We start from the raw sequence: 26,685 nt of genomic DNA, 5'->3' as shown, positions 1-26,685 counted from the left end.
GTAAACACTTGTCCCACCTAACACTCTCGCCTTTCTGCACACCTCCCCCAGTTTCCACTATGAGTTCTGATTCCAGGCGCTGCACCTCCATCACTGCAGCTCCCTCACTAACGCCATTAAGCCATTCAGATACCACTTGATATCGTCGGGGCGAGCGCTGCGCCTCTCGACATTCAGACGCTTTTATCTGATTATGCCCAAATTGAGTCAGCCTGCAAGCTTTCCTCTCGCACTGCAAAGTCTTCCAGATACGGGAAGTTGAAATGTTGACATCTTTGATGAAGGTCTGTTCAGTCTGGCCGTTGTATGATGTGACGGAACAATGAGCAAGTGGTAATTTTATTCTGCAAATCACAGCACCCAACTGGGATTACACCATCCAGCGCCGTTTAATTAAAAATCACACAGCTGTAACATTTAAACACAGAGGGTCATTAATAAGTTGTATAGTTCAATGAGTAATGAAGCCTACATGATACCTATAAATCAGTGATTCTACATCTGCTTGTTGTCCGGGAACATGAAGAGTGCAGGAGTTTTAGAAACAGGAGTTCTGGTGGAGCTTTTATACTGAAATTCGTATTTTCTGTTTATCTAATTTTGGGTCTTCTCACCCTTGTAGCAGAGAGGTGCACAAAATAACTTAAAGTTGCACTGTAATATTAATAAAGTTTGTATTGATGGAGGGGGAGTGTTTATGGTAACAAAATCAATTTTTTTTTCTGACACTTTTAAAAATATTCAAGTTGTGATAAAAGCTAGAAGCTGGAATAATAATGTGGTAGCTAGAAGGGATCCCTGGGTGTGTCCTAAAGTTGGAGAACCCATATCTTACATGGTTAGTGCTCGCCTGCTAACCGGTACCAAACGGAGAGAGCATATAACCCCAATTTTAGCCTCTTTACACTGGCTCCTTGTCCCCTACAGGATCCAATTTAAACTCTTACTTTTTGTTTTTAAGTCACTCAACGCCCGAGCCCCCCCCTACTTGTCAGAGCTCCTCTCTGCCTATGCTCCAGGAAAACCCACGAGATCTAGTTCAAAACTATTGTTGTCCATTCCACGGACTAACCTCAAATCTCGTGGTGATAGATCCTTCTCTGTGGCAGGTCCCAGACTTTGGAATAGTCTCCCCTTTAATATTAGATCTGCTCAAACTCTTGAGCAATTTAAATCTTTACTAAAGACACACTTTTACGCTCTGGCTTTTAACACATTATGACCCAAGCATTTTGGATTTATCTGAATTAGTTAGTATTGTTTCAATTCTTCTATTTTATTGTTTCTATTGTTATTATTGTATTACACTGTAGTTTTTAATTTTATTGTTATTGTTAAGCACTTTGTGCAGCATCGGCTGTTGGAAATGTGCTATATAAATAAATCTGACCTTGACCTTGACCTTAGTGACGTTTGTGTTGGGAAGGAAAATAATCAGTCTGCTGCAGGGTTGGGTGCAAAGCTGTACTGTTATTTTTTTTTTTTTTGCAGTTTCTTTGATCTCTGTTGATGACATTTGGTTGATTAAGATACATGTTGCATCTTGTGATTGGGGAAAATGATTTGGCTATATATTTTTAAGCGTCAGGCGCTGCAGATTAATGCTGAAGGCAAAATAAAATTTAATGGTTGCTCACTGAATTTTAAAGGTGGCGATCAGTGCATGAATGTAGTGTTTTTATTTTTACATTTATTAGATAGTGACTTTGCAGGATGGAAAGTGAGAAGTTGACATGTAGCCATGAATCCAGGTTGGGATCAAACCCTTAATGCTTTGGTAAGTTGTAGCCTTGGTATACGGGACAAATTGAGGGAGTGACATAAGTGTTGTGGGGCCAAATAGAAAACTGGCAGAATGAGTGGTGGGATATGAAAATAAATACTGTGAGAATATTTATAATGAAGACTTCTGTATAGGTCTGTTTTGAAAAATAGTATTATTTTTTAATATCAAGTAATTAAAAGTTGATATTTGTGTTCTGTGAAGAGGATCTTAAATCAGTGAGCTGGTAAAATGAACCCTGTGCAGATCTGATTTGGTGTCTTGGTTTTTGTTTTGTCAGCTGTAAATTTCGCAAGAAGTTAAAGTTGAAATGTGACTTCTTCTGTGATTCAAAGCCATTTGGCTGTTTGATAAACGGCTGGTTGGTTGTGTAACAGAAGGACCTTGGTGAGTGTGATAATGATTCAGACTGGTCTAAACGGGTGCTTTTCTGTTGCATAACTAGTTGACACCTCTGTGTCCTTTCATGCATGCACACAAACATTTCACTTAATGAGCTGAAGGAGCGCCAACAATGCACATGTCCTCTGTCTCCTACCGTTAGTCCTTTTAAAGTTTCTTGAGTACCTTTTCCGCACAGGCATGAGCTTCACGCTGGTTTGCTCCTGCAAAATGACACAGCCCAGTGAAGTGTGGTCTAAAGTAAGCAAGAGGTGGCAGAAAAAAAACACAAGTTGACAGCAGTGAAGCAGCAGCAACACAATCTCAGACTCAGTGTTCTGCTTTTATTTTGTTTGTGAATTGTATCTACTGCTTTTGTTTTCTTATTGTGACTGCGCCTTATTCAGAAAACAAGAGATTTGGTACTATATATGTCATGTTTCATACACTTACTGCTATCAGCAGCTTGTTTGAAGTTCACACTCAGAAGTGTAAAAGCCTCCTTGTTTGCTCACAAATTGCACTTGCTTTTGTACCTTCTGTGATTCACTGTGTTAAGACCATTTTTCACAAGACTTCTATAAGCGTTGCACTTCGTGCATACTTTTTTTTGTTTAGCTGAAATTATTATTGTTCGATAATATGAAATGTGAAAACTTCTCTTAGGCGTTTGGCTTCTTGCAAAACAAAAACGCCTTTGTCTGAGTCAGGACGGTTTTTGGATGCTTGTCTTTGGTCTGCCAGCTGGTTAGTCACTTGTCAGCTGATTCAGATCCTTATTTTTGGTCTGGTATTTTCAAATGTGAACGTGGTCTTTCTTAAATGGAAGAAAACATTCAGGTTCAGCTTGTGTCCTCTTCAAAACAGCACGTGAAAATCTACTAACACGTGTAGTTATTAGAGTCTCTCCCCGCTGGGCTCACTGTTACCTAAAATAGTCTCATCAGTTTTCGTGGATTCATTTTGCTTTTCTGGCAATTCACTTGTTGATGTTAGTTCTCCATCAACAGCTTTGGCACCTGATAGCCACCAGTCTGCCATTAATATTGGAAGGTTTCCCAGGACAAAGCATCTTCTCTCTAAAAAGAACATTCGTAACATGGCTTAGGTTTGCAAAGTTGCATCTGAACGAACCACGGGACCTCAGGAACAGTTATATCGACACAAACACCTCATACCAACAGTCATGTTTGGTGGTGAAGAGGTGGTGATTTGGACTGGCTCTGCAACCAGAGGACTTGAGCATTTTGCTAAAATTGAGTCAACCATGAATTCCTCTGTATACCAATATATTCTAGAGTGAAATGTAATCTCACTGACAGCTACAGCTTGGATGAAATTAGTTCATGCCACAGCATAGCACAGATCACAAGCAGTGCATTAAATCTTTAACAAAATGACTGAAAAAGAAAAGAATCAGAGTCAAAGTCCAGACTTCAACTTGATTAAATTGCTGTGGCAGGATGTTAAGAGAGCTTAGCATAAATGAATATCCAAAAACCAATGAACTGAAGCAGAGCTATGAAGTAGAGTGGGTAAAAGTTTCATCTGCAGGAATGCGAGGGACTGATAGTCATTACAGAAAACAGTTATTTCAAGTTATTGCTGTTAAAGGTGGCTCTAAAAGCTGCTGAACCATTGGAGTTCTTAGTTGCTTGCTTTTGCAATTTGGCTTAGTTTTCATTAAATAATGGCATCCCATAATAAGTCATCTGAGGTTGTATTTAAATAATCTTGCTGAGGACCAAATGATTTTCTGAAATCAGATGATTGCAGAATAATATCCATCCTTTTTTCTTCACTCGTCCACTGTTCACTGATTTGTTTTCAGTTAAAATGATAAATACTATCATGTGTGATTTTCCAGTTTTCTTTTTTCCTTTTTATAACACGTTTCTGTGTCTGAGAGGAGAGCGGAAAGACTGCACAATATACATAGAGAAACACTCAAACTGCAGATTTATGAAATAAAAGAAAGACTTCCTGCACTTTTAAATGAGTATGAAGTTGCTGTGGAGAATGTGGACTTTGAAGTGTGGACTCAAGGTCACCTACTTTGTTGAAAAAGGAAGTTGATCTTAATAGCTTGTGCCCTTGTGAGCTCTGCAGAGTTTCTTTTACATTTCTCCAGTGTTCCTCTCCCTTTCAGAGCGCTTGAACATGAAACATGGCGTCTTTACTTCTTAGTTACATGGAGTTCAGTTCATCTTCGATAATTATTACTAAAAGTCTAAACCTGACTGCAGTGTAAGACACATTGTCCTTGAACAGTTTGGTTCTCGTCCTGTTTACTAGTTGTTGATCATAAAAATATCTCTAATTAAAATGAACACAAGTAAGCTTCTGTATGTAAGCCTTGAGGGGACTGATTTTGAGAGTTGGTGCTATATAAATAAAAACTGAATTTCATTTAATTTTCTTGATTCAATGCACTTGTGCACTAAAACCATACCATGCAGTAGGTGCATCTACTAAAAATCTCGGATCAGTCCCAAAATCGGTGATATGCTTGTGAAAATGATAACACGAAAGATGTCATATGTTATGTTCAATTTGATAACATTTACTCAGGGGTTGCACTGGTAGCTGCCTGTATTTTTGGATAAGTGGATTCGTCAGTCCTTCTGTAAACCTTCAGTCTACTGTATCATTATTATTATTATTATTATTATTATTATTATTATTATTAGGAATCCAAATTAACTTCCAACAAGGAGGTTAAGGTTTTGGTGGTGCTTGCATGTGTGTGTCTGTCATTCTGTTTTTAAAAGCTTGAAAAGTTTTGAATGAATAAAACTTCGATAGAACTTTGTAGGGGTGTAAAGTGAGGTCATGTTAATAAACAATAGAAATTTGTCTCAATCCCTTCAAGGTCATCATAATGATTTATTGGCTAATATATTGCTCTCCTTTAAGGTAAGTAGAGCCAAAGGTCAAAGTGAAAATAATGCTACATGTAGCTATTCAAATGACAGTGGGTTACAGGAGTGTAGTTGATTCATTTTCTTATAGCTTTGTTATGTACATTACCGTAACAGGTTATAACTGTTTAAATAAATAACTGCCACACATGAGCTACATCCACTTTAAGGGAAAATAATAAAAATAAAAACTTAAAATGAAGTAATTGTATATTAAAATGGGGTTCGACAGATAGGAAAAGCCTGCACTTTGCACTTGTTTTTACTGCACTACAAGCATAAGTACTTAAAGTATGTTTAAAAAAACAAAGAAAATAAACTTCTGTTGCCTTAAAAGCAAATACTGCACAGAGATGACGCTGCCTTGGCGAAGGTTTGTGCTCTCTGAGTGCTTCTTGTTTGTTTTGTTTTCTTGGTTTATGTTTCACATAGAAAATAATTTCCAATCTTAGCCACTCTCACTGATGGAATAAAGCAGAGTGGTGAACTTCATCCTTCCTGAAACATCAGTCAACAGATCTCAAAAGGTTATTTATAGACTACAGTCCCACAACGATGCAACTCGAAGTGCTTCACAGAAAGATGCATCAATACAACTTGTTTTGGACATTACAGGTGCACATTATCCCCCCACATTCCTGCACAGTTTAAAGCTAGACTGAAAATGTTCTGCAAGATTATTCTCAAGTCCACCCTGCACATCAGCTGCCATACCTTTTAGTCTGCTCCGTCGCCTAATATGGAGAGAATTTAAAGAAGTGTCCTGTGCTGGGACACACTGTAAAAATTGATGCAGTCATATATATATTCATTCAGAACAGACCAATAAGTGCTTCATACACCAAAAGCTGATTTTTTTTTTACTTCCCAGCTAAGCAAAACAGCGAATAACCAAAATGTGGTTGTTTATTTGTTCAAAACCAAGGGCCTGTGAGTGCTGCTGAATCAAAGAAAAAGAAAACAAAGAAAGTTAGACTGACGCAGGACTACTGAACTGCAAAGGAAAGAAAAAATTAAATGCAGCACATCTCCCTGCCCGAAACAAAACGCAGAGCAGCAGTGTCCTTGTTCCCAGTGTGACTAAAGCATCAATCATTGTGACATCTTTTCTTCCCTCCTCTTTCAGGCCCGTTACAAGCAGAGTCTGGACCCCACGGTGGATGAAGTGAAGAAACTGTGCACGTCACTCAGACGCAATGCCAAGGAAGAACGAGTCCTCTTCCACTACAACGGCCACGGCGTGCCACGACCTACTGTCAATGGAGAGATCTGGGTTTTTAATAAGGTACCACACATGCACAGACGATATCGGGCCTTCACAGATCTTTCTAATCAGACCTACACTGTCACGTTCACAAGCCATGATGGTGTTAGCTGTTTACTGCTGTCATTTCCAAGGACGACTTGATTATTTGTCGCTGAAATGTCACAGGCTGTGCTTACACGTGCACTAAACCAAAGCAAAGTAAAATAAACATGTTTTCGCATGCTTTCATTGGAGTAATGCTGTTTAGTCTCCAGCAGAGCTCATAATCCCTGCATTACTTTATTCACAAATAACCAGACAGGCCATTTGCATCTTAAACTATAGGCAGTTCATTTTTGGACCTAATAAGATGTATGAGGTGCGATTAGAAAGTTTCAGGAACGTGCCTGTGAAAATCAAAAGGCTATACATGATTTAATTTTGGGTGATCTCCCATTCAAGATCATCCTCTTATGTACCCGTGAAGTGTCCTCAGCATTTCTATATCAGTCTTTAAACATCCCGTTATGTCATTTCATGCTTGTGCTTTGGCAATAGGTGCTGGAGATCGTTCATTTAGAAACACCGATGTTTATTTTCAGGAATTAGACAAAGGCGCACAGAGCAACATCTGGCAGTTGGTCCAGATGATGAGTGACGATTGTGTTTGTTTTTCCAGTGCAAAGTGGCTCTCTGTCACGCACCACAGGTACAGGAAAAATGTACTTTGATGTAGTCCAGTCATTTGTCGTAAATGAAGGAGTCCAAATATTTCACAGGTCATTGTAGTGCAATTAAGTTTCTGCACAAAGACAGAAACTGTGAATTTGTATCTAAAGGTATAAGTAGATACTGCATGCATCTTAGTAGCTAATATACTTGTTTTGGATCAGTCAGTATGGTACTGCTGGCAGTCAGCCTGTGTAACTGAAGCACTTTGGAGTAGTAACTCCTGAAGTGTTCACCTAGAAGCTTAAAGTGGACCGAGGCTCCTGTGGCTAAAATGCAGGTTAAAAAAAAAGATGTTTTCAGTTTCTTGGAACATTCTTGCAGTCAGAAAATAACTTGACAACCAGACATTAAATCAAATCTCACCTGGTTGCTGTGATCTCAGCATCGCACTGATGCGGACAGACTCACTGACTTTGGGGAATCAGATATAAAATCTGGAGTTGTTCATCATCTTGTCCTGTAAGTAAGCACCCACTTACAATGATGCACCGCTGCTGTCGAGCGCTAGCGTTTGGCTCCACGTCCTCAGTGTACCCTCGGGCCTAATGTCCTCTCCCTCTTTTCTTTCGCATTTTATTCGGTATTCCTTATCCTATAAAATGAAGCTGCAGTGTCGCTGGCTGCTGTAACAGGACATCAGTGGGGGATTTGATGTGGACACGGGCATCACAGAAGGTGCGAAGAACCAAATTTTCCAATAAGTGTAGGGGAGAGCACCTTTATTGCACCATGGGTATTAGATTTATATTCCTCGGTCTGTGTTCCCATCGTCCCCATTTTTCCTCTGCCTCACTCCGGTTTTCTCTTTTTCTCGCTCGTCTGCTCGCACTCTTCATCAAACAGATGACTGCTTAATAATTAAACACAAATCTATAAAAGTGAGTTATCAGCAATAACATGATGCACCTATCTCTCCAATTCCTCACTCTGACGTTATCCCCTCCTGCCTTCTCTTTCTCAGAACTACACCCAGTACATCCCGCTGTCCATCTACGACCTGCAGACGTGGATGGGGAGCCCGTCCATTTTTGTGTACGACTGCTCCAACGCGGGAATCATCGTCAAGTCGTTCAAACAGTTTGCCCTGCAGAGAGAGCAGGAGCTGGAGGTGAGGCAAAAACGCACAGCGTGAACGAGTTGGTAGCAGGGTGGTAATTGGGGGGAAAAAAGACTTAAAGAATGAGCTGAGTCATACAAGCACACGCAGACACAGTGTGCGAGCAAACAGGGCAAAATGATGTGTTGGTATTTAAGAGTTATTAGCAGCAAACTGGGTGATTCATCCGATTGCAGTCACACTGAGCACACACTCACATATGTATACAGCATTTATAAAGGACTAATTGGTGTCACCGAGAGTCGACTCGTGATTCGCAGCTGGAACCTTTTCTAATAAAAATCCAAGATGTCTTCAGTGCGGTGATGCAGCCAATCAAATAGGCAGCTGGATCTAAATGATTGAGTTTTGGTTTCATCACACACACACACACACACACACACACACACACACACACACACACACACACACACACACACACACACACAGCACTACCAGCCCCAGTCCTCTCAGTGCTTCATCTTTTTATTACGTTTTTTTCTCTTTCTCTCTCCGGCTATGGCGTGTTATGTGAATTCGTAATGAGATGGTGCTGTCATTCATCTCAATTATTCATGGAGAAGTTTCAGCCAGACTGTAGATTAGCTGGAGAGGAGAAGGAGAGGGAGGGAGGTACAGGATGAACAGTACAGAGCAGGAGGCAGAGCGAGAGTAAAGAAGAGCTGCTGTGCGTGCTGAGTTACCCGTTAAAGTGAAGGCAAAGGCAGCAGCCAAACTGCTGAGTCGCCGCAACGCTCGTCACAAGTGTCTCTCCATCCTTTGCTTTTTCTTTGCTTCTCCTGCTCTTTTCTGTCAAAGTTTGCTCAGGTCGAGTCCAAGGCTAAAATCACAATTCTCATTTGGTGTAGCATCACACAGGTTCCTTCACAAACTGCTTAGTCTAAATCAAAAATCCTCCAAAAATCTTGTTTTTGAGTGATTCAGAATGAGCCGCTCTACTGGAAAGTGCCTAAAGGCAAAAGTGCCCCATTCAGTTATACGTTGGGGGACCAAAAAGCAACAAACTCATCACTTTAGAACAAAATTTCTTGAAGGCTCACGTGAACCTTAAAAGTGGTGCAAGGTTTCCTGTTGTTTTATGACCAATTATGATTTAGCTGTTATATGCAAGGGAATAAATATCTGGTGGATTGCTGGGACTAATCAACATAATAGACTTGCAAAAACCCTGAAGGTAACCTGGCTCATAGTTTGGATTTTATTTATTTTTATTAATTCAAATATTATTCCCTTTTCCAAAAGTCGCTGCAAGTTTAACACATTAACCATATTTTTAAGTGTTTTTCCCAACTACTTAAAATTATCAATAAATGAGCTTTAAATTAGTTTTTGATGAATCGAAGAGAAAGAGGAGCAGCTGAAATACTCACTTTCATTAAAGCATAGATGCAGTTTTTTGTCTTTCCTCAAAATAACAGAAGTGAAAAAGATTAGAAAAAATCAGCTTTTACTTTTTGCTTACCCCCCAAAATGCTTGGCCAATAATTCGAGTATGTGACGCCTTTCTAATGGTGTGGAAGTAGCATGTTAGCATCAATCAGGGAACAATGTGAGCACAAACCTCTCATTGTCTCATAGTTGTAGCTAATTTGAAAAGAGGGAAATACTTAAAAGGTCACCAGGGATTTTTGAAAGCGAACCGAGGTAAGACTTGCAGGGAGTGCTGTCTGTTGTTAGTTGAGCATATCACAGACTTGGGATTAAAGCTTTCAGCATGACTGCGGTCAACGATGCACTGATGTATTAGCTGAATATTTGCGTCTAGTGTCAGTAGCTGATATTCATCTCTTGTCATCGAGTTTGTGCTCACGAAATCATTGATTGAATGCCTTTTAAAAGGTAATTTAAAAAAGTGTTTCTCTAAAAAGAGTGTAAAATAAAATAAAACATGCCAGAAATATTGACATTAGCTATCACCCAAATGATTATTTTAAACATTTCTATCTACATTGGCCCAGATTTTCATCTGTAACCTCACTGTAGCCACTGAAAGCTGAGATGTGCTGTGCAGAAGGACTATATTTATATTTTTCATAGCAGGGCACAAAGCCTACTCCAAACGCATTAGCTGCATCGTTGCACAAAAACTTTGAGAGACTCAGAGTTCAACTGTAGCCTTTCAGTGAAGAAATAAGCCGAGGAGGCCTTTAGGTTAAATGTACATCCATAAGCGTTTTTCCCTTTTCCACCTCAGTGCTCGCCCGTCTCACCCACTCACACAGGAAGTGTATAATTGGAAGATAACGAGAGGCGATACCGTCCAGTGAATTTAAAAAAGTAAAAATAAATCATACAGCAGATCATCCAAGCAGGGCGTCTCCCACCTCACCCACACGTTTGTGCACTCATACACAGACGAGTGGCCGCAAATGGAATCGTCCAACAACACCTGTTAATGAACACGGGGCGAACGTGATTCACGTAGAACCACAGGCCTGAACTCACCAGGGACGGCGTTATTTGGAAGCGCCATGATGCAGATGAAGGAGTATAAAGGAGCCGGATGGGGGTGAAAATATGAAAGGAGGAGGAAGTGTTTTAGCACTCCTCCACAGTCCCATATCGAGCTCCTCCTGTGGTCCTTTCAGTCCGCCAGTGGGCCTGAGTGTGTGTCTGTGTGTTGGCTCTGAGTGTGCTATTATGGGGCCACCTGGTTCCTTTTAAATATGTCATCACTTCCTGCGTGCACTCAGTGAACATGCTCACTGCATTAGCTGTGGGACGGAAAGATGTGTGTGTGAATCACTGCAATGCACACAGCTATGGTACGCTGGACTATAAGAGCGTGTGTGTGTTGTCTGTGTGGTGTTTGTGTTACTGGCGCTTCCAGGATGCTCACATTAAGCCTCCACTTGCTCCTTCTATCATTTTAATGAATAATGAATGCAGGGCTGCAAAAATGTTTCTCGACTAAAGTAGCTCCCATGCGTGACTGTGCGCTTCCTCTGTTAGCATGATACGTATAACATCCCCCGCCCGTCCCGAGGATTAGTCTCGTGATTAGTGTCAATGTTTTCTTGTTTTGTTCTTCTTTTTTTTTTTCCGTTAAAAAAAATAATTCTCAGCAATTAAATCGTCCCCTGATCTCCCCGCTGGAGGAGAGAGAGAAAAGAAAGCTGTCATGGTGATTTTCATGGTAATTTGCGAGATTACAATATGCTAATGTGATAATTACAGTGGCTGTTTGGCGTTAATCAGCTTCTGCTGGCAGAGTTATTGTATTTACCGTTAGGATTAGCGCAGCCCACCGTCACATGCTTTCGCCAGATTTCTTTCAAGAGACAGTGTTGTTCTGAGGTTGACTCGACGAGAGGCTTTAGAAAGGCGCGCGCCGCTTTGTTTGTGATATCGGTCTCTGCGAGCGAGTTGACGTTTTCCTCATTAGAGAGATGAAGATTGGCACAGATGCATTCGCGGGGGCTCCCAGTCACGCCTGCGAGCATTTCAAAGAGGAGGAACGTATTCGTTTGATAGGAGAGCAATGCACAGCTGCACATGTCATCACCCCTCCATTAAGAACACCTACTCTTCTGTATTTTTAATAATGCTAATTTATTCATGTGTGTGCAGAGCAGTACAGTAAATCTGAGCTTTTACATTTTTTACTACTTACTATAGAGCCAGCTAATGAGTTATTGGACTGGCACAGGGCTGGAAGACTGAGCAATGAGGCATTATATAAAACTACACTTCCTCCATCACAGGCATTTCCTGTACCTTTTAATTACCTTATTTCCAAACTGCGTTAGAAGTATTCTGGACAATGAATTCAGCTTATTGCAGCTTTCTGAATAAAATGTGCCTGCGGATCATTTGTTTTTGTTTGCTTGTCTCGTCCTGTGATGCTGCTCAGGTGCAAAAAGAGAGGCGCGTCCCCTCCGTGCATGCCTCAGGTGTTCTGAGGTTTTACTCTGGCTTGCGTCAGACGCTGAGCTGCAGCACTCATAAGCTGTGGAGATCCAGGAAAGAGATTCCTGTCAGGCGCTGTGCTTTGTTACAGAATCACATTTGGACAAACCTGAATCAAGTAAAGGAATGCTTATGGAGTGCTCACTTGGTCTGTTTAATCGTGCTCTGGATACAACTGAAGTAAATTTGACATTTTGAATGAATTAATTAACATTTTCAATTCTCCAGATTGGTTTTAATATAATTGCTTGTCTAGAAATTGTGCAAAATCAAACACATCTTTCCTCTGTATTAAATGCTATCACATGGCATGTTTTTAAATCCATAAATGTCCAGACTCCTGCACCCTTTGTTTGTATGCTGGTGCTCATGGGATTTGTTGCTTGCCGGCTATGTGATTATGTGTTCTTTTGATAGTGTAGCTTGATTGCCAAAGCTTGTAGTGTATTCTCTCGCTCTGTGACAGGCAGTCTGAAGATTCTCGCAACTGCTCGTCCCCCTCCACCTTTATGTCTGTAATCCCAAAAGTGTTTGCACACACTAAAAGAGTTTTAGCACTTAAAGCAACATTTTCTGCTGCAGCAAACAGCTGTTCAGAGTGTCTACGGCTCTTCAAGCGGTCTTAGAGGAACAATTTGTAATTTATATCTACAGTTAGACCAGCTGTGCAGTGTATGATCACAGTGTGTTTATGCATCCCACACAAACACTGCAGACCCTAAAAGTAAGGTTGCACTCACGCTGCTTCCTGTAAATCAAACACACATGTTGACTTTTATCCAGCACTGGAACAAAGAACATGGAGATTAGTTCACTTAAAAAATTACTTCTATCACCTTTAGCTATATATAACTATATATAACTTTAGGTGTTTTGAATCTCATTACAGCTTATTCATTATATATTGTGTTTTCACTCAGTTAAATCTATAATTCCAAGTGTGTACTCAAGAATCGACGAAACAAACATATATATAGTATCTCATCACCTGTGAAATGATGATTTCAGAGGTCTACGTTTTGTTCAGTCTAAAGTTAGGATTTGCAGACCAAACACTGGATTGTACTGTGCATCTTTTTAGGTTTCCCCATCTGCTGCAATCGCATTTTAGTCTTCGACTTTATGTCCAAAATCTATCAAACGTGTGCCAGATGCTTTGCTGATGCAAGAGTTTTTACGGTGGCTCAACCAAAGTTACAAATCTGTAATACCTGACATCAATATGATAATTTCATGCTTTTTCTGCACGTTATTTTATGGAGTCAACTAAATCGAGGAGATTTTCCATTTATTTTAAATCTGATTTCACAGCACTGCCAAAGTAGTTAAATGAAGTACAGTGAAAGTCTAAAAGCCTGCTTATGATGTATTTAGACTTTTAAAACTGGACTTATAAGGACAAAAATGAAGAAATCCAGCAGGTTAAAAAATCAATGCCGTGGCAGTGTGCTGTTAGCAGAGCATACACAGCAGTGTAAACATCACTGCTACATAAACAGCCAAAGAAAGAAACAAAGCTCAATGCAAACTCGGCAGGTTAAAAAGGAAGCTGTTGATGCCTCTTTACAGCTGCATATTATTTTATTCTGGTCTCCTTTGCATATTTCACTATCAGAACAACCCTGATCGATCCTGGTGCAGCCCCTCAGTTCGTCCTCTGGCTGTCATGTTGTTTTTGTTTTGTTGCATATTAGAAACCGAAGCTGTTTCACACTCATGATCAGTATGAACAGAACTGTTTAACTATGTAACTATGTATGTGGCACATTTTTAAGTACATCCTTAACTTGTTCTACAGAGTTGATAATTCTGATGGTTCTTTACTAAAGAATATATGTCTGTGCAGTCAGAAACACCGTCTGGTAAACAGAGTTCTTTATTTATCCGAATCTGTCTGTAATTTCTCAGAGCTGTCAGATATTTCTTTACTTTTTCCTAAATTAGATGCTGCGATGATAAAATATTTGATTGTGCTTTGTCCTCGGACAGTTTATGGTGGAGTTCTGATGGAACAATAAAAGAGGCGAGATTCGATCTCCGCAGCTCGTGACTTCAGCAATGAGTTCACTGATCGTGGATGTCTTTTAGGAGCAGCGCTGTGGTCTCTGTTACAAATACAAACTTATTTGGCATATAATAATAAAAAAAACTATTTACAAGCTGTGTGAAGCAGTCTTCAGTCTTTTAAAGTAATAGTTCCCTGTGCTTTGGAGAAAAGAGGCAACGATAATAATACTAATAATATAACAGTCTCCCTGGCTAATTTCCTGCTAAAATTAGGCAGGGCTGCAGAATGAAAGAAACAAGCAATAGCAGTCAGTGATGATAAAGGGAAGTCTTGGATTGCTGCCTCCATTAAGACCCACAGCTCATTAAAGTTTACTAAGCAAAAGACAGGAAACGTATTGAACTCCCAGGAAACAAATCAACAGCACAATGAGCACATAGATAGTCAAGAGCTCCAAATATAATTAAAGTTTTACATCATACACAGGCCTCTCTCATTTTTTACATTTGCAAATATTGACTGAGCCGCCCCAGAGTGTTAAAGTATCACACTAATGCAGCTCTCAGAATAGACGACAGAGATTTTTATTTATTTTGTTACCATCAAAGACCACCTCCTGAGAGGCTGCGAACGGGGAAAACTTCCCACTGGGATCAATAACCTATCACGGTATCATTACAATGTGAAAAAGTCTGAGCCGGTGCGTCATTTCTAATTTTTTGCCTTGTAGATCAAGGTGGCAAACTTTAAAAAAACAAACAAAAAACCAAAAGCTTGTAGTCAGACTTGTGAGGGTTTTTTTTCCTTTCCTTACCCAACGCTGTCCATAAAAGCAGCCAAAAGTTGAACTTTTTTGGGCTTTGCTGAGTTTTTTTGTCTTCTCCCTCCCATGTGTTTTCATTTTTAATGCAGTAAGCACTGTACAGCAGCTTCTATACATCTCTGTGATGTTCAAGGTGCAACCTGTAATAAATACGACACTTTTCGGTGCCAAACAATGAACATTTTTTTGGCCTCAAAGATGAAAGAAGTGATCATTTGTTTGCCCATCAGTGGTGAGATGATAGCAGGTCTGATGAACACCAACCAGCAGCTTGCAACAGTGACACGAGTCAGGCTGGTGTAGGTGGTGCAGGGTGCTCAAGCCTCGATTTGATGTCGCTGGACATTTGCATAAAATCACACTTGGACTTTGGTAGTTTTCATTGTTGGTTGGCGATCGTGGCTCAAGAGTTGGCAGTTGAGTTCGTCTTGTAATCGGAAGGTTGCCGGTTCAAGCCCTGGCTCCGACAGTCTCGGTCGTTGTGTCCTTGGCAAGACACTTCACCCGTTGCCTACTGGTGGTGGTCAGAGGGCCCGGTGGCGCCAGTGTCTGGCAGCCTCGCCTCTGTCAGTGCACCCAAGGTTGGCTGTGGCTACAATGTAGCTGCCATCACCAGTGTGTTGATGTGTGGATGACTGAATGTGTAAAGTGCTTTGGGGTCCTTAGGGACTAGTAAATGCAGGCCATTTACCATTTTACATCAAGATGACAAAGACTTCAAATGTTTTCATCTTACTTTTCTTACTGTAGTTATTTTCTTTCTTCAACTCAAACTGCTGCTCTCTAATTTACACCTAACCTTTAATTTCATGCCTTATCTGCTCTTCAGCTTGGCGTCTGCGTCTGCTGTGATCTCAACCTGCTTCTGTATCCAAACCCTGACTCTGCCACTAAAATACCAGCATTCTGCCTTTTGTTACAGTGCTTCAGGTGCTAAGAACACTTTTTGAATGTGTTTCCAGCGTTCAGTTTATTATTATTAATCCTTTATTTATCCAGGTAAAAAATCTCATTGAGATTAAAAATCTCATTTCCAAGAGAGACCTGGCATCATGGCAACAAAAATCACATACCACATAGGTATATAACTTATCCAGTGTGCCTGGATAAGTCTCTGCTTGTTTTGTACACCTGAAGTTTTGCTGTTTATCACCTTCTACTAAAGAAGCCTCTGCTACCATCGTGATGTCTTACCACAGATGTTCTGTGGAGTTTAAGTGTGCACGCTTTGGATCATTGTCATGCTGAAATGTAAACTCACTCAGAGCTGTTGCATTCTGGGGCAGGTTTTTCTCAAGGCCCTCTTGAATTTTGATCCACTGCCTTTGTCAATAAGGACCAAATCTTTAGCACCGGCATGCTTTACTTTACTGATGACATTATTAAAGTAGCAGACTTTTTACTTTAGTTTTGATCATTATATGCATCGTATTGGTGGGATTTTTTTACATTACACACATGTGTGGTTATGTACATTAAACTGAAGATGGACTTGAGTCAAGCTGTAGTCACATTTAAGTGATAATTAAATAAAAATGAATGCACATGAGAACAATTCAGGCCACAGACAAATGACTCGTAAAGGTTGAAAAAGTTGTTGTTGTTTTTTAAACTACACTGAGTGTAGATGGATACTTTTTAACAATTTCAAATTAAATCTGTATCATAAAGAAGCGTGCAGAAATGATAGAGATCAGATAATATTCATCAAAGTGAAATTATTATGGGGTGTTCAGGGCCAACACAAAGCGTTCTCTTACACCGGAGTGTTTTTGCACTTTCCCCAACCCACAAATATTTCTCCTGTAACGGCCAATAGGTGTAGTACAACCTTCTCAAAGTCATACCAATTACTGAGTGACAGTTTTATATTTCAGGAAATCTGTTTGGTTTAATTGTCCTGTTCTGTCTCTATAAAAGTGAAGTTAACCACACGGTCTCCCTGCAGGCTCCATTTCTGATTGTCGGTGGCATCAGGAGACCCATCAGTCTGAGAGAGCTACAGCTCACAGGATTTCACAAAGCAGCATCTAACAGATGTTTTCACCAAAGTTTAATATTTTGACTGCGTGGGTTTCCCTGTAGTCACCCAGTGTGAATTTGAATCAGTTTGCATGTTTGTATGTAATTGCACCATGCAAAAAGTGTCTTTGGCATTTGGTCTGAACTCAATTCCACATTTCATTTGATGCTCATTATGTGTCTGTGTGCTTTGTAGTCTGACAGATGTGAGATAGTCATCCAGCTCCCTTTCTCTATAAAGCTTTGTTATTCATCTCCCCAGAAAACTGGTCAAGCTGTGGAGAATTAAATAAATCATTATTTTAGGACTGAAACTTGGACTTCTGAGATTACTCTCTGTGGTTGTTGCAGCTATGAAAAGTCTCCTAGATAAATGTTTGAACGTTTGACTGTGGTTGTCAGATAAATGTTAGAAATAAATCACATTTTTGTGTCCAATCAGGTGGCAGCCATCAACCCCAGCCACCCGCTTGCCCAAATGCCCCTGCCGCCCTCCATGAAGAACTGCATCCAGCTTGCCGCCTGTGAGGCCAGTGAGCTGCTGCCCATGAACCCTGACCTCCCCGCTGACCTCTTTACATCCTGTCTCACTACGCCCATCAAGATCGCCCTACGTTGGTAATGTCTCTCTCATTTTCAATCCTTTTTATCTCTGCTTCTTCCTCCCCCCATTACAAGTCTGAAACATAGAGGCATCGATAAAGAGGAGACGGTACATCTGGAATATGTTCTGAAGTAGTGAGGTAGATTGGATGGGTTTTCTTTGGTCAGCTCGCATGTTAAAGGTGTAGAATAAAATATCATTTTCGTGGTATTACACATCGCTTCAGAATCAGAATCAGAAAGGGTTTTATTGCCAAATGTTGAGCAGGTTTACAACATTAGGAAATTGCTGCGGTGCAGAATACAGACGTACCAGCTTTAAATATTGATACGTTTGTAACATGGAGTCCTAAACAACTCAACTTCTGTTGCTACTTACCGTATTTTCCACACTTTAAGGCACACTTAAAATCTATTAATTTTCTCAAAAATCGAGAGTCCGCATTATAATCCGGTGCGCCTGATGTATGAATGCTGGTTGTGCTTACTGACCTCGAACCGATTTTATGTGGTACATGGCACTCAAAAATCTGTCAAAAAATGTCTTAGAATGACTTTGGTAAGCTAGGAAGCCGCAACATTACAGCTGCCGTAGTCAGGAGCCTCACGGAGGAATCTGGGTCCAAAACTCCGTCTGCTTCAGGTCCCAAAGTCAAACGAACACTGCGGCATCACTGAGAGTTAAAAACCATCTAAATTCTTTCATCTGTAATAAAACGATCAGCATTGCTGCTTTACCAGTTGTAACAATTAAGTTTAACATCCAGGCATCCATGAAAACAGAATTTGTGAAATTTAATGGAGTTAGAAGTTAGCAGGAAGTTAGCTCGCTAGTTTCCACCTGAACATCATATAGCATATTCTGACAGAGATTTCTGAAAAAATTAAAAAGTACAGCTCTGCTATCACTTCCAACATAAATGAAGACAGAAAACTAAACAGCAGTTACGTTTGTAGGGTTTCTGAAGTTAGGCTAGTTGGTATATAATGATGTGCTATGTGTTCGCTAGCGACACAGCTATGTTAGCATAACAAACGGTGAAGCTGCAGGATGAACGCTAACTTTTTTCCACTCGATAAAAGTTAACGTGAGGGTTCCCGATGGTTAGGGACAAATGCAATCGCATGGCAGGATGCTGAAAAGGGACCAAACGTCAGTCAGGAGAACAACTGAGATAATCCATCCACAATACGAGGTTAGTCATTAATATACTGCAACAACAATGGAATAGAGCAGCTGTGAGAGAATTCAACATTAATCAATCAATGGTACGGACGTGGAGGAAGCAAGAAGAATGAGCTGAGTAAAATTGGACTTATCTGACTTTTTTGTTTCACTTAATGCGCCTTATAATCTGGGGCGCCTTATGGTCCGAAAAATAGGGTAATAGCTGCTCATCATGGAGCATGTTTTTCGGTTACAAATGCTCTTCACCAGTCCAGTCTCCCTGCATCTTTTTGTGTGTGGTGGTTTTCAAACTTTTTGTGTCCAAGGACACCAAAGGTCATTTTGGTGTTTTTTTTTTAGGGCATATTTTCATTCATGTCTACATTAAACGGCTTCTGTGTGATCTGACGTGTCTGATATCTTGAGTTCTTCTTTTCATTACATCATCAGAAAAAGCACTATTGACAGCCCCTTTTTGCAGCATTTGGACCTGGCATGATATCTGCTGCATATATAGAAGCACCTCAATCGCCTTATTAGACACTTTATCACAATCCAACAAATGGTCTGATTGCCTGTGGTTGTGATCCAGGGCTATAAGCCAAATTTCCCTCAGAATGGATGTTTGGTTTCCAAGCGCCTCTTTAACTTGTTTGGCATCATGTAAGTCAATTAGTCAACCTCTTCTGACAGATGATGCACTGCAGGGAAGGCCTGTTGACATCAAATTCCTTCTTTTGTGCAAATGCAGAAAGAAACTAATGTTTTTGAGGGGAATTGGGCACATACAAACAACTGACAGAGAAAATTAACAATTAATTTAAAGCCTTTAGTGTTTTTGTACTTAGCAAGAGTAATAATTTGGTTGCCTGAAAATCCCACAGCACATGAGGGGCTAATCCATGTTTATGGATATATTTTTAAACATGCAGGAAATTGTGCGTCAGTCTTTCAATTATTTCAGATGCTTGTTAGCAAGTCACAGCTTGCACACTCTGAGGATATGAAGTTGTCCTGTGCAGAGAGCAAACATTCCTCTGAGCTTCTGCTCAGTATTCAGCCATGATGAGAAAAATTCAGCTGTGATGAAAAATGTAGATCGGCATCATCCACAGTGATGCAGAAATGATGATCCCTGCAGAGAACTCTTCAGTAAAAGAGGTGAAAAATATTCAGGCGAATGAGTTCATTTGGGAAACTTGGCTTATACAGTGGCCTGATGTAAATGCACTATGATGCATCATTCAGAGGACTGTACTGATGGAGCTTCAAGCTGAACCGTGGGGGCATGTAGGTTACATCAGTCCGTCACTGGTGTGTCGGGCAGTGTGGTGTGGGGGGGCTTGCACAAAGAGGCAGGGGTGATTGCATCAGCTCTGATATCCTGTCAGGACACACACTTACTGTGGATATACATTTATACCCAGTAAGTCCACATTATCTCTGAGGGAGCTGTCATTTCTGACTGGTAAATGAGGCTCTGCAGGTGACGGGTCTGGGTGTCACACTTCCCCATATGTACAAATGTGTCAGTGGCTCAGTAACCAGGTTTTAATCCCTCATATCGGACCATTTAAATAAGGAAAATCGGACACCGTTGGTAACTCTACTAAATTATGAGTAAAGTCATTTTTGTACCCAAATTTAACCAAAATGAGTGTAAATCAAAAGCATGGATGCGTTGGTCTTGCATTCCACCTTTTGATCTTGCCTTTTGTGTGCAACCTTTCAGGTTTCAAAGACTGAAGTGCACAAGAGGGTGGAGTACTTTTTGCAGAATCATTACTTGATACCTTTCTTAAAAGTAATGCACTATGTCACCTACTTTATAAACTGACCTGAAATGCGCTGCCACATAATTACTAAGTTAATAGTGTAAACCTTAGATACAGTCCCACACACCACAGTTAGAAATGGAGGCTAAAAGGCTGCTCATCACTGCCTTTGTCACTAGTTGAAGTTTGGCATAGACTCAAATTTATGGGGTCATAACACTTAATGTTGTGTTAGCAGTATAATGCAGTTGCACTTTACCATTGTTCTCTTTTCTATTTTTGCACAAGAAAAATAAATGTCCATATCTCGGCTCCCGAAAATGTGCTTTGTTACGGTGATTCATGGTTAAATTGTTCGTGGTGTGGAGATGGTGATTGAGAAAGTAAAAGCAAAAAGGAGTTTTCTTGTTACATGATACCTGAAAAATTCAGGTGAGCGCCTCATCTTTGATGCATTACCAGCCCAGATACAGTCTCTATCTGCAGTGTTCCTGCTCCCTTTGGTGCCATAAATCAGTTCTTACTTGCACCATTTCTTGCATTTTAATTGCTGAATCTACTTTGCACACACTAGAAGTCACAGGGATGATTTAACAAATTTTCAACTGGGAATGTGAAACTTTTTTTTTTAAGTGTATAAGTGAGAATGGCAGGCTGCCTGCAGGAGGTGTCCTACAGCTAGATAAATGTTTCTTCTCTGCCATAAATGTTGAAGAGTTTCGTTCATCTTTCTCTAAATCCACATCTAGCCGTGACCTTCAGCATAATGAGGTCTCAGTATTATGCCATTAATATTGATATCCCTTACCAACGTCTCCTTTTGGAGAACAAGTTGCTGAAAGGCTGCTGGATAATATTGACAGAGATGTTCTTTAATGCCCTCTGCCTTCAAAAATGGATGCTGTGGCCTGCAGGGGAAAGTTGGGACTGATCTTTTCTGTTAAAGACTCAGGTCAACCTTCACTGGCTTGTATTAATGAATCTAACTTGTTGGTTGGTAATGAACCAGGGGAAATTTGGTCATGTATTATGTATGTGCTATATATGAAATTTCCTTACTTAGCTCAGTGGAATTTGATAAGCTCATTTAACATAAATCTTACATGAACATCAGAAAGAGAAAATTTAAAGTTATTCATTCACTCAGTCTTTATTTGAACATGGAAAAAAAATTGCAAAATGCAGATTCACCCGATAATGACATCAATATATTTTAATTTCATTTGTACTGCTATAAAAGATGCATGAAACGATACAATCATCATCAATTTGTAGTGTTCGGTTTTTCTGTGTATTAAAATGGGTCCTATTGCAAACTCATAATGATGCATTTTTCCTAATAAGTTCATAAACAATATAGTGCAGCTTTACTTTATGGGTTTTCTAATAACTTTTTTATATCAATCTCTATAAACACATTCTGTTCATGAGTATGTAGAGTCTGTTGGCAAAAGTCAAGAAAGAAAAGTCACTGTTTGAGCTCTTGGATTGTGTGTATTGATCGATCTCTGCGGTGTTCACCAGGTAGATACAGTCGCTTTCAGCTGACAGGGACTGTTGGCTGAAAGTGGCAGTTTTGAGTGGCTTTGAGTTTCTGTTTCCAGTTTTGTCATCCATGTGTTATATCAACCCACCGGACAGATGGGTGGGCGGTGTGACACCTAAATTTGTGAATGCAATAACTCGAGACCGAGGTGACGTAGGAGCTTCAAACTGAGATTCATTTCGACTGACATTATATTATGGGAGACTTTATACAAAAAGACGGGCATATCCACTGTTATGCCTAGAAACCAAAGAGCGATATATCGAATGGTCCACTTCAGCCTTCTGCCTGTTGCCATCTTAATTTTCTGGAGTCAGAAGTGAACATGTTGGCCAGAGAATGGAGTGCTGAGTTATGAGCCAAGGTTAGCAAGCTGTGTCCATAGACTGTACAAATGCATTACCATCCAAGAGCACAAACTTCTTGGATGGTCTGAACTACACTGTATCTAAAATCACGAGTGAGAGCTCCAACTCACCAAAGATGCTTTGCCGAAGAAAAGGATCTGCTGCTGGGAAAAGATGAGCTGTGAAGACCAACATTGTTTTTGTACCAGACTGCAAACATGTTTCTTTCTGCTGTAAAGTTGGAAATTGTAACCAGCTTTAAGTGGTCATTGCTACTGTTAAGCTTTATTTTTGAAATTACCATTATTCCTTAATGGCCACTTGGCTGATATTCAGCAGTAGTTAAAGCCACATAGTGTCTTGTTGTCTGGACACAACTTGCAGACACGTTAGTAATTCCACACATGGTATATGGTTGGTGTTCACCGCCCCCCCTGCCAACTTTGGTAGAGAATACCAATTTGACTGAAAACTTCCAGATTGAACATGGCTTACATCTCCATCAGCCTCCTCCTCAGACTTAACTGACTTGCTTCAAAGGGGCTTCAGCCTCCCTTCCTCAGTGCCGTCACTCTTCATGCTCCATCTTCAGTTAGGTGCTGTCTCGCCTGTTTGCTTATTATTTTCTAAATAAAGAGATGCCCGGCTGCCTTCTCTTTAATTTCACACAGCCCCAGAGTAAGAAACGGGGAGAAAATGAGGAAGGGGTGGGATGGAGTTTCGCAGGGTTAGAGCAGGCGGATGGAAGAATTCACTGATGTGCCGGCTTACCTTCGCTTTAAAACTTTAATGAGATGCATTGAGGGATGGATGATGGGGTTTACACAGAGCGAGAGAGCCAGGCAGACTGAGTGCATGTGTACCTTTCATTGCTCAGCTGTGCAGAAAATCATTACTGATGGAGCACCATCTTCAAGGGACTTCCCTGCTGCTGCGGTGGGTGGAGAGGAATGGAAGAGATGTGCATCTGAAAATGAAGAGGGAGGCAACAGGGACACGGAGGGGGGGTGAGAAAAAGAACCACGGGATTAAATAAGAGCTCAGAATGCTTATCGGTTTTAAAAAACGGTGCTAGAAGACAGGCTCAGGGGTCAGCGGTGTCAGTCAGCCTAATGGGGTCTCTCAGTCGATCAACACGCTAAGGTCCAGATGGAAATATAACTGCAACTATTGTAAAGATTGTGGAGAAATTTCAGCATCTCCATTTTTAAAGAATACTAAACTAGACCCGTATACTAAAAATAAATACGACACTTACGTCGGTTATTAGCAGCTTCCCATCATCTTTGTCAAAATATGACCCACTCTTCCAGTCACCTGCACCATTTCTCTCTAAACAGATACACCTGTAAGTAGCACGTCTAAAAATAAATGTTTTAATTCTCTTTAGTTACGATGAGCCTTCTTAGGTTTGCACAGAATTAAAGGATCAGAACAACAAAGCACAAACTATCCATCCATCCATGACGGAAACCAAGAGACACTTTAAATCAGTCAGGGCTGGACTGCTTTTTGAAGCAGGTGAGATACTCGTTGGTGGAGAAGTCACTGGGACATCAGTCCAATCAGGGACAGGATAAAAGTGAAACAAAGGATTAGTGGAGATTGGAAAGAAGAATATTTGGGTGTTGGATTTGAGGGGCTGACAGTCTCCAGATGCAGAAAGCTGTCACAGACCAATGGATTGGTTTTAGTCCTCTGTTAGGCACAACGAGCTTAATTTACCCCACTTGGTGTTGACGAACGGGAGCAACAAACCCCGGCCTTACTGATAGTTTATCAAGGTCTTTACCAGTGTAATATAATTGAATCCACATTTAGTAGTTCCAAACTAGATTTCACTGAACATGTGTCAGTGTTTGTATGTTTGTTTGCTTCAGAATAAATAAATCCCTTCTGAACTTTGTGGTCCAAATATTCTAAGATGCAAACCAAAGTAACATTATCCTCTGAACATCATGATGTTCAAGATCCTTATATTAACATTAGCATTACCACTGTGCACAATAAAGCCTTTAAGTAGCACAACTGTAATCTCTTTTATAGCCACATGTGGCCACTTATGAAGAAAAGGATGATTTAGGCAGAACAATCTCTCTGATGCAGATGTAATTCAGTCCACACTAACCTGGTCTGTGAGCTTCTGTTTTTCATGTATGTGAGCGATAATGGAACCCTTGCATATAATACAGATGGGCGTTAATGTTGGCGTTAATGGCTGCACGTTTCCTGCTTGCTTCTCAGCCCAAGTCTTCTCGTGTAGAGGTTCATTATTTTTCGTGCGCTTGCTGTAAACGGTGTGTGCAACGTCCCCAGCACGAACACAGATGAGATTTTAATGGAAATGCAGCAGCGAGGGTTCACGTGACCGCTTCTCGGATTCCTTTCACTCAGCAGGAGTTCCCCTGACACAGACACGTGGAGCACAGCCGCATTATGTTCATTCAGTACAAATGTGGCTGCGCCTTCCATTTCCAGCTTCTATAGGCGAAATGGGGAAAATTAAACTTGCACATGAACATGCACTGCTGTGCTCTTATTCTGGAGTCTTGGCTTTAATAAGGGAGATGTAAATTACTTGTAAAAATGTTGACACATTCATCTTCCCCTCTTCTCTGTTGATGTGGATTGAACTACAGAGGAAGCGGTTACATAACGCCGCATATGCCTTTGCATACTAGTTTCCAGGGACCTCTGTGGACTTGAAGGGAGCAGCAGGTTTACCTCAGAAACCCCTTCATAAATACTGCCATAGCAAAGGTTGATAGCTCAGCCTATTCCTAGTTGTTGACTGAAAGCATTTCATATTTTTGGTGAAAAAAAGAAAGAATTACCTACATAACCTGCTACTGCGGCCCCGACCAGCATTTTCATCTTTCTTTATATGAGCACAGTTATCTTTTTTCTTTGACCAAGTCCACAGTACCAGCCTGGCAAAGAGGCCAACTGTCCAGGACCCACAGGGTCCCTGAAAGTCGCAGATTCATTGCACATGCCTTAATCCTGTCCATCCATTTTCTTCTACTTATTTGGAGTCATGTCTCACAGTACCAGGCTAAGCAGGGTATTCCACATACTTTTCTCCATAGGGAAGTTTTTCAGTTCCCCCTGAGGGAGACTAGATGAGATTTATAATCCTTTCACTGAGTTCTCTCAGCCGAATATGCCCAACAAACCTCCAAAGGAAGGTGCCCAGACCATTCCTAGGTGTAACAGCTAATTTTGTGTCAGTGTCTGAATACATGATACACTTGTAACTTACTGTGTGACATGTATTTAACCCTCTGAAGTCTAAGTCATCAGAGTATAACTCTATCCCTAACTCTCAGCCAACGGTGTTGAACTCCAGGCCTCGAGGGCCGGTGTCCTGCAGGTTTTAGATCTCACCCTGGGTCAACACACCTGAATCAAATGATTAGCTCATTACCAGGCCTCTGGAGAACCTCAAGGCATGTTGAGGAGGTCCTCGAGGCCTGGAGTTCGACACCCCTGCTCTAAGTAATCAGAATATGTAATTTTTGGTTTTATGAAATTGTTCTCCCTCGTTTTGGAAACCACAGAACACAGAAAATAATCAATCTAACTGATACGCACCAAATGCTCTGTTTGGCCCTTTTTTAAAAAGGGTAGGGGTATGGTCAGGATTGGGTAGGGGCTAATTGGGAGGTGAACGGTAACTTTATACCTGTGAAGGCTGGACCAGGCTGTGTTTACTGTTGTAAATGAGCAACTCTCTTAATGATAACTGTCCAAGATCAGTATTTATGAAGTTTTCTAGATTTGCCTAGATCTGATGTTTTGTTTGGCGTCAGTAAACGCCAGGTTGGTAACAGTCCGTTTGTTCAGACATGTAGAAACGGAGATTCTGTCTTTTGTATATATTTACAGTAGTTTTTATGTTGTTATTCTGTTGATGTTTATGCTGATTTCTTGGTTTGGGAGATTCTGGAAAGTTTCTATTTTTTTTTTTTTTCAGCTGGGTTTTGCTTAAGTAGTGATGAGTAACGCTATTATTTCCATTTTATAACTATCAGACATTTTTTTTTCTATTTTAATTTAGTTTTATACAGTTTTTCTTATATCCCATTATTTTTGCATCAGTTTCTTCAAACATGCGCAAGTCTGTCCACATAGCATTTGGTGACATCTGCTGATTACTATATATCCAGATTAGTTCATCTGAATGTCAGACGTGAAGCTGTGAGTCAGAAAACGTGCTGCTGCCACATTAAAATCACCATCGCTGCTGTTCCATTATTCACTGTTGGAGTCGTTCCAGGGTCTGTCTCCATGTGACATCATCG

General features: G+C 40.5%; 1 protein-coding gene across 5 annotated transcripts in view; it reads left to right on the top strand.

The window, feature by feature from the left end:
• The window catches only part of rptor (regulatory associated protein of MTOR, complex 1), a 204,499-nt gene that overhangs the window by 63,709 nt on the left and 114,105 nt on the right, over positions 1-26,685 (top strand). For all 5 annotated transcript variants that reach the window (XM_082537586.1, XM_082537589.1, XM_082537588.1 and 2 more), the window contains 3 exons: positions 6,212-6,370; positions 8,025-8,171; positions 17,385-17,560. In XM_082537586.1, coding sequence (XP_082393712.1) covers positions 6,212-6,370; positions 8,025-8,171; positions 17,385-17,560 — 482 coding nt within the window. The remainder of the gene's footprint in view (positions 1-6,211; positions 6,371-8,024; positions 8,172-17,384; positions 17,561-26,685) is intronic.

This window comes from Aulonocara stuartgranti (assembly GCF_965226115.1).
Source record: "Aulonocara stuartgranti genome assembly, chromosome: 6".
Classification (NCBI taxonomy): Eukaryota; Metazoa; Chordata; class Actinopteri; order Cichliformes; family Cichlidae; genus Aulonocara; species Aulonocara stuartgranti.
This window is presented reverse-complemented; position numbering and strand designations above follow the sequence as displayed.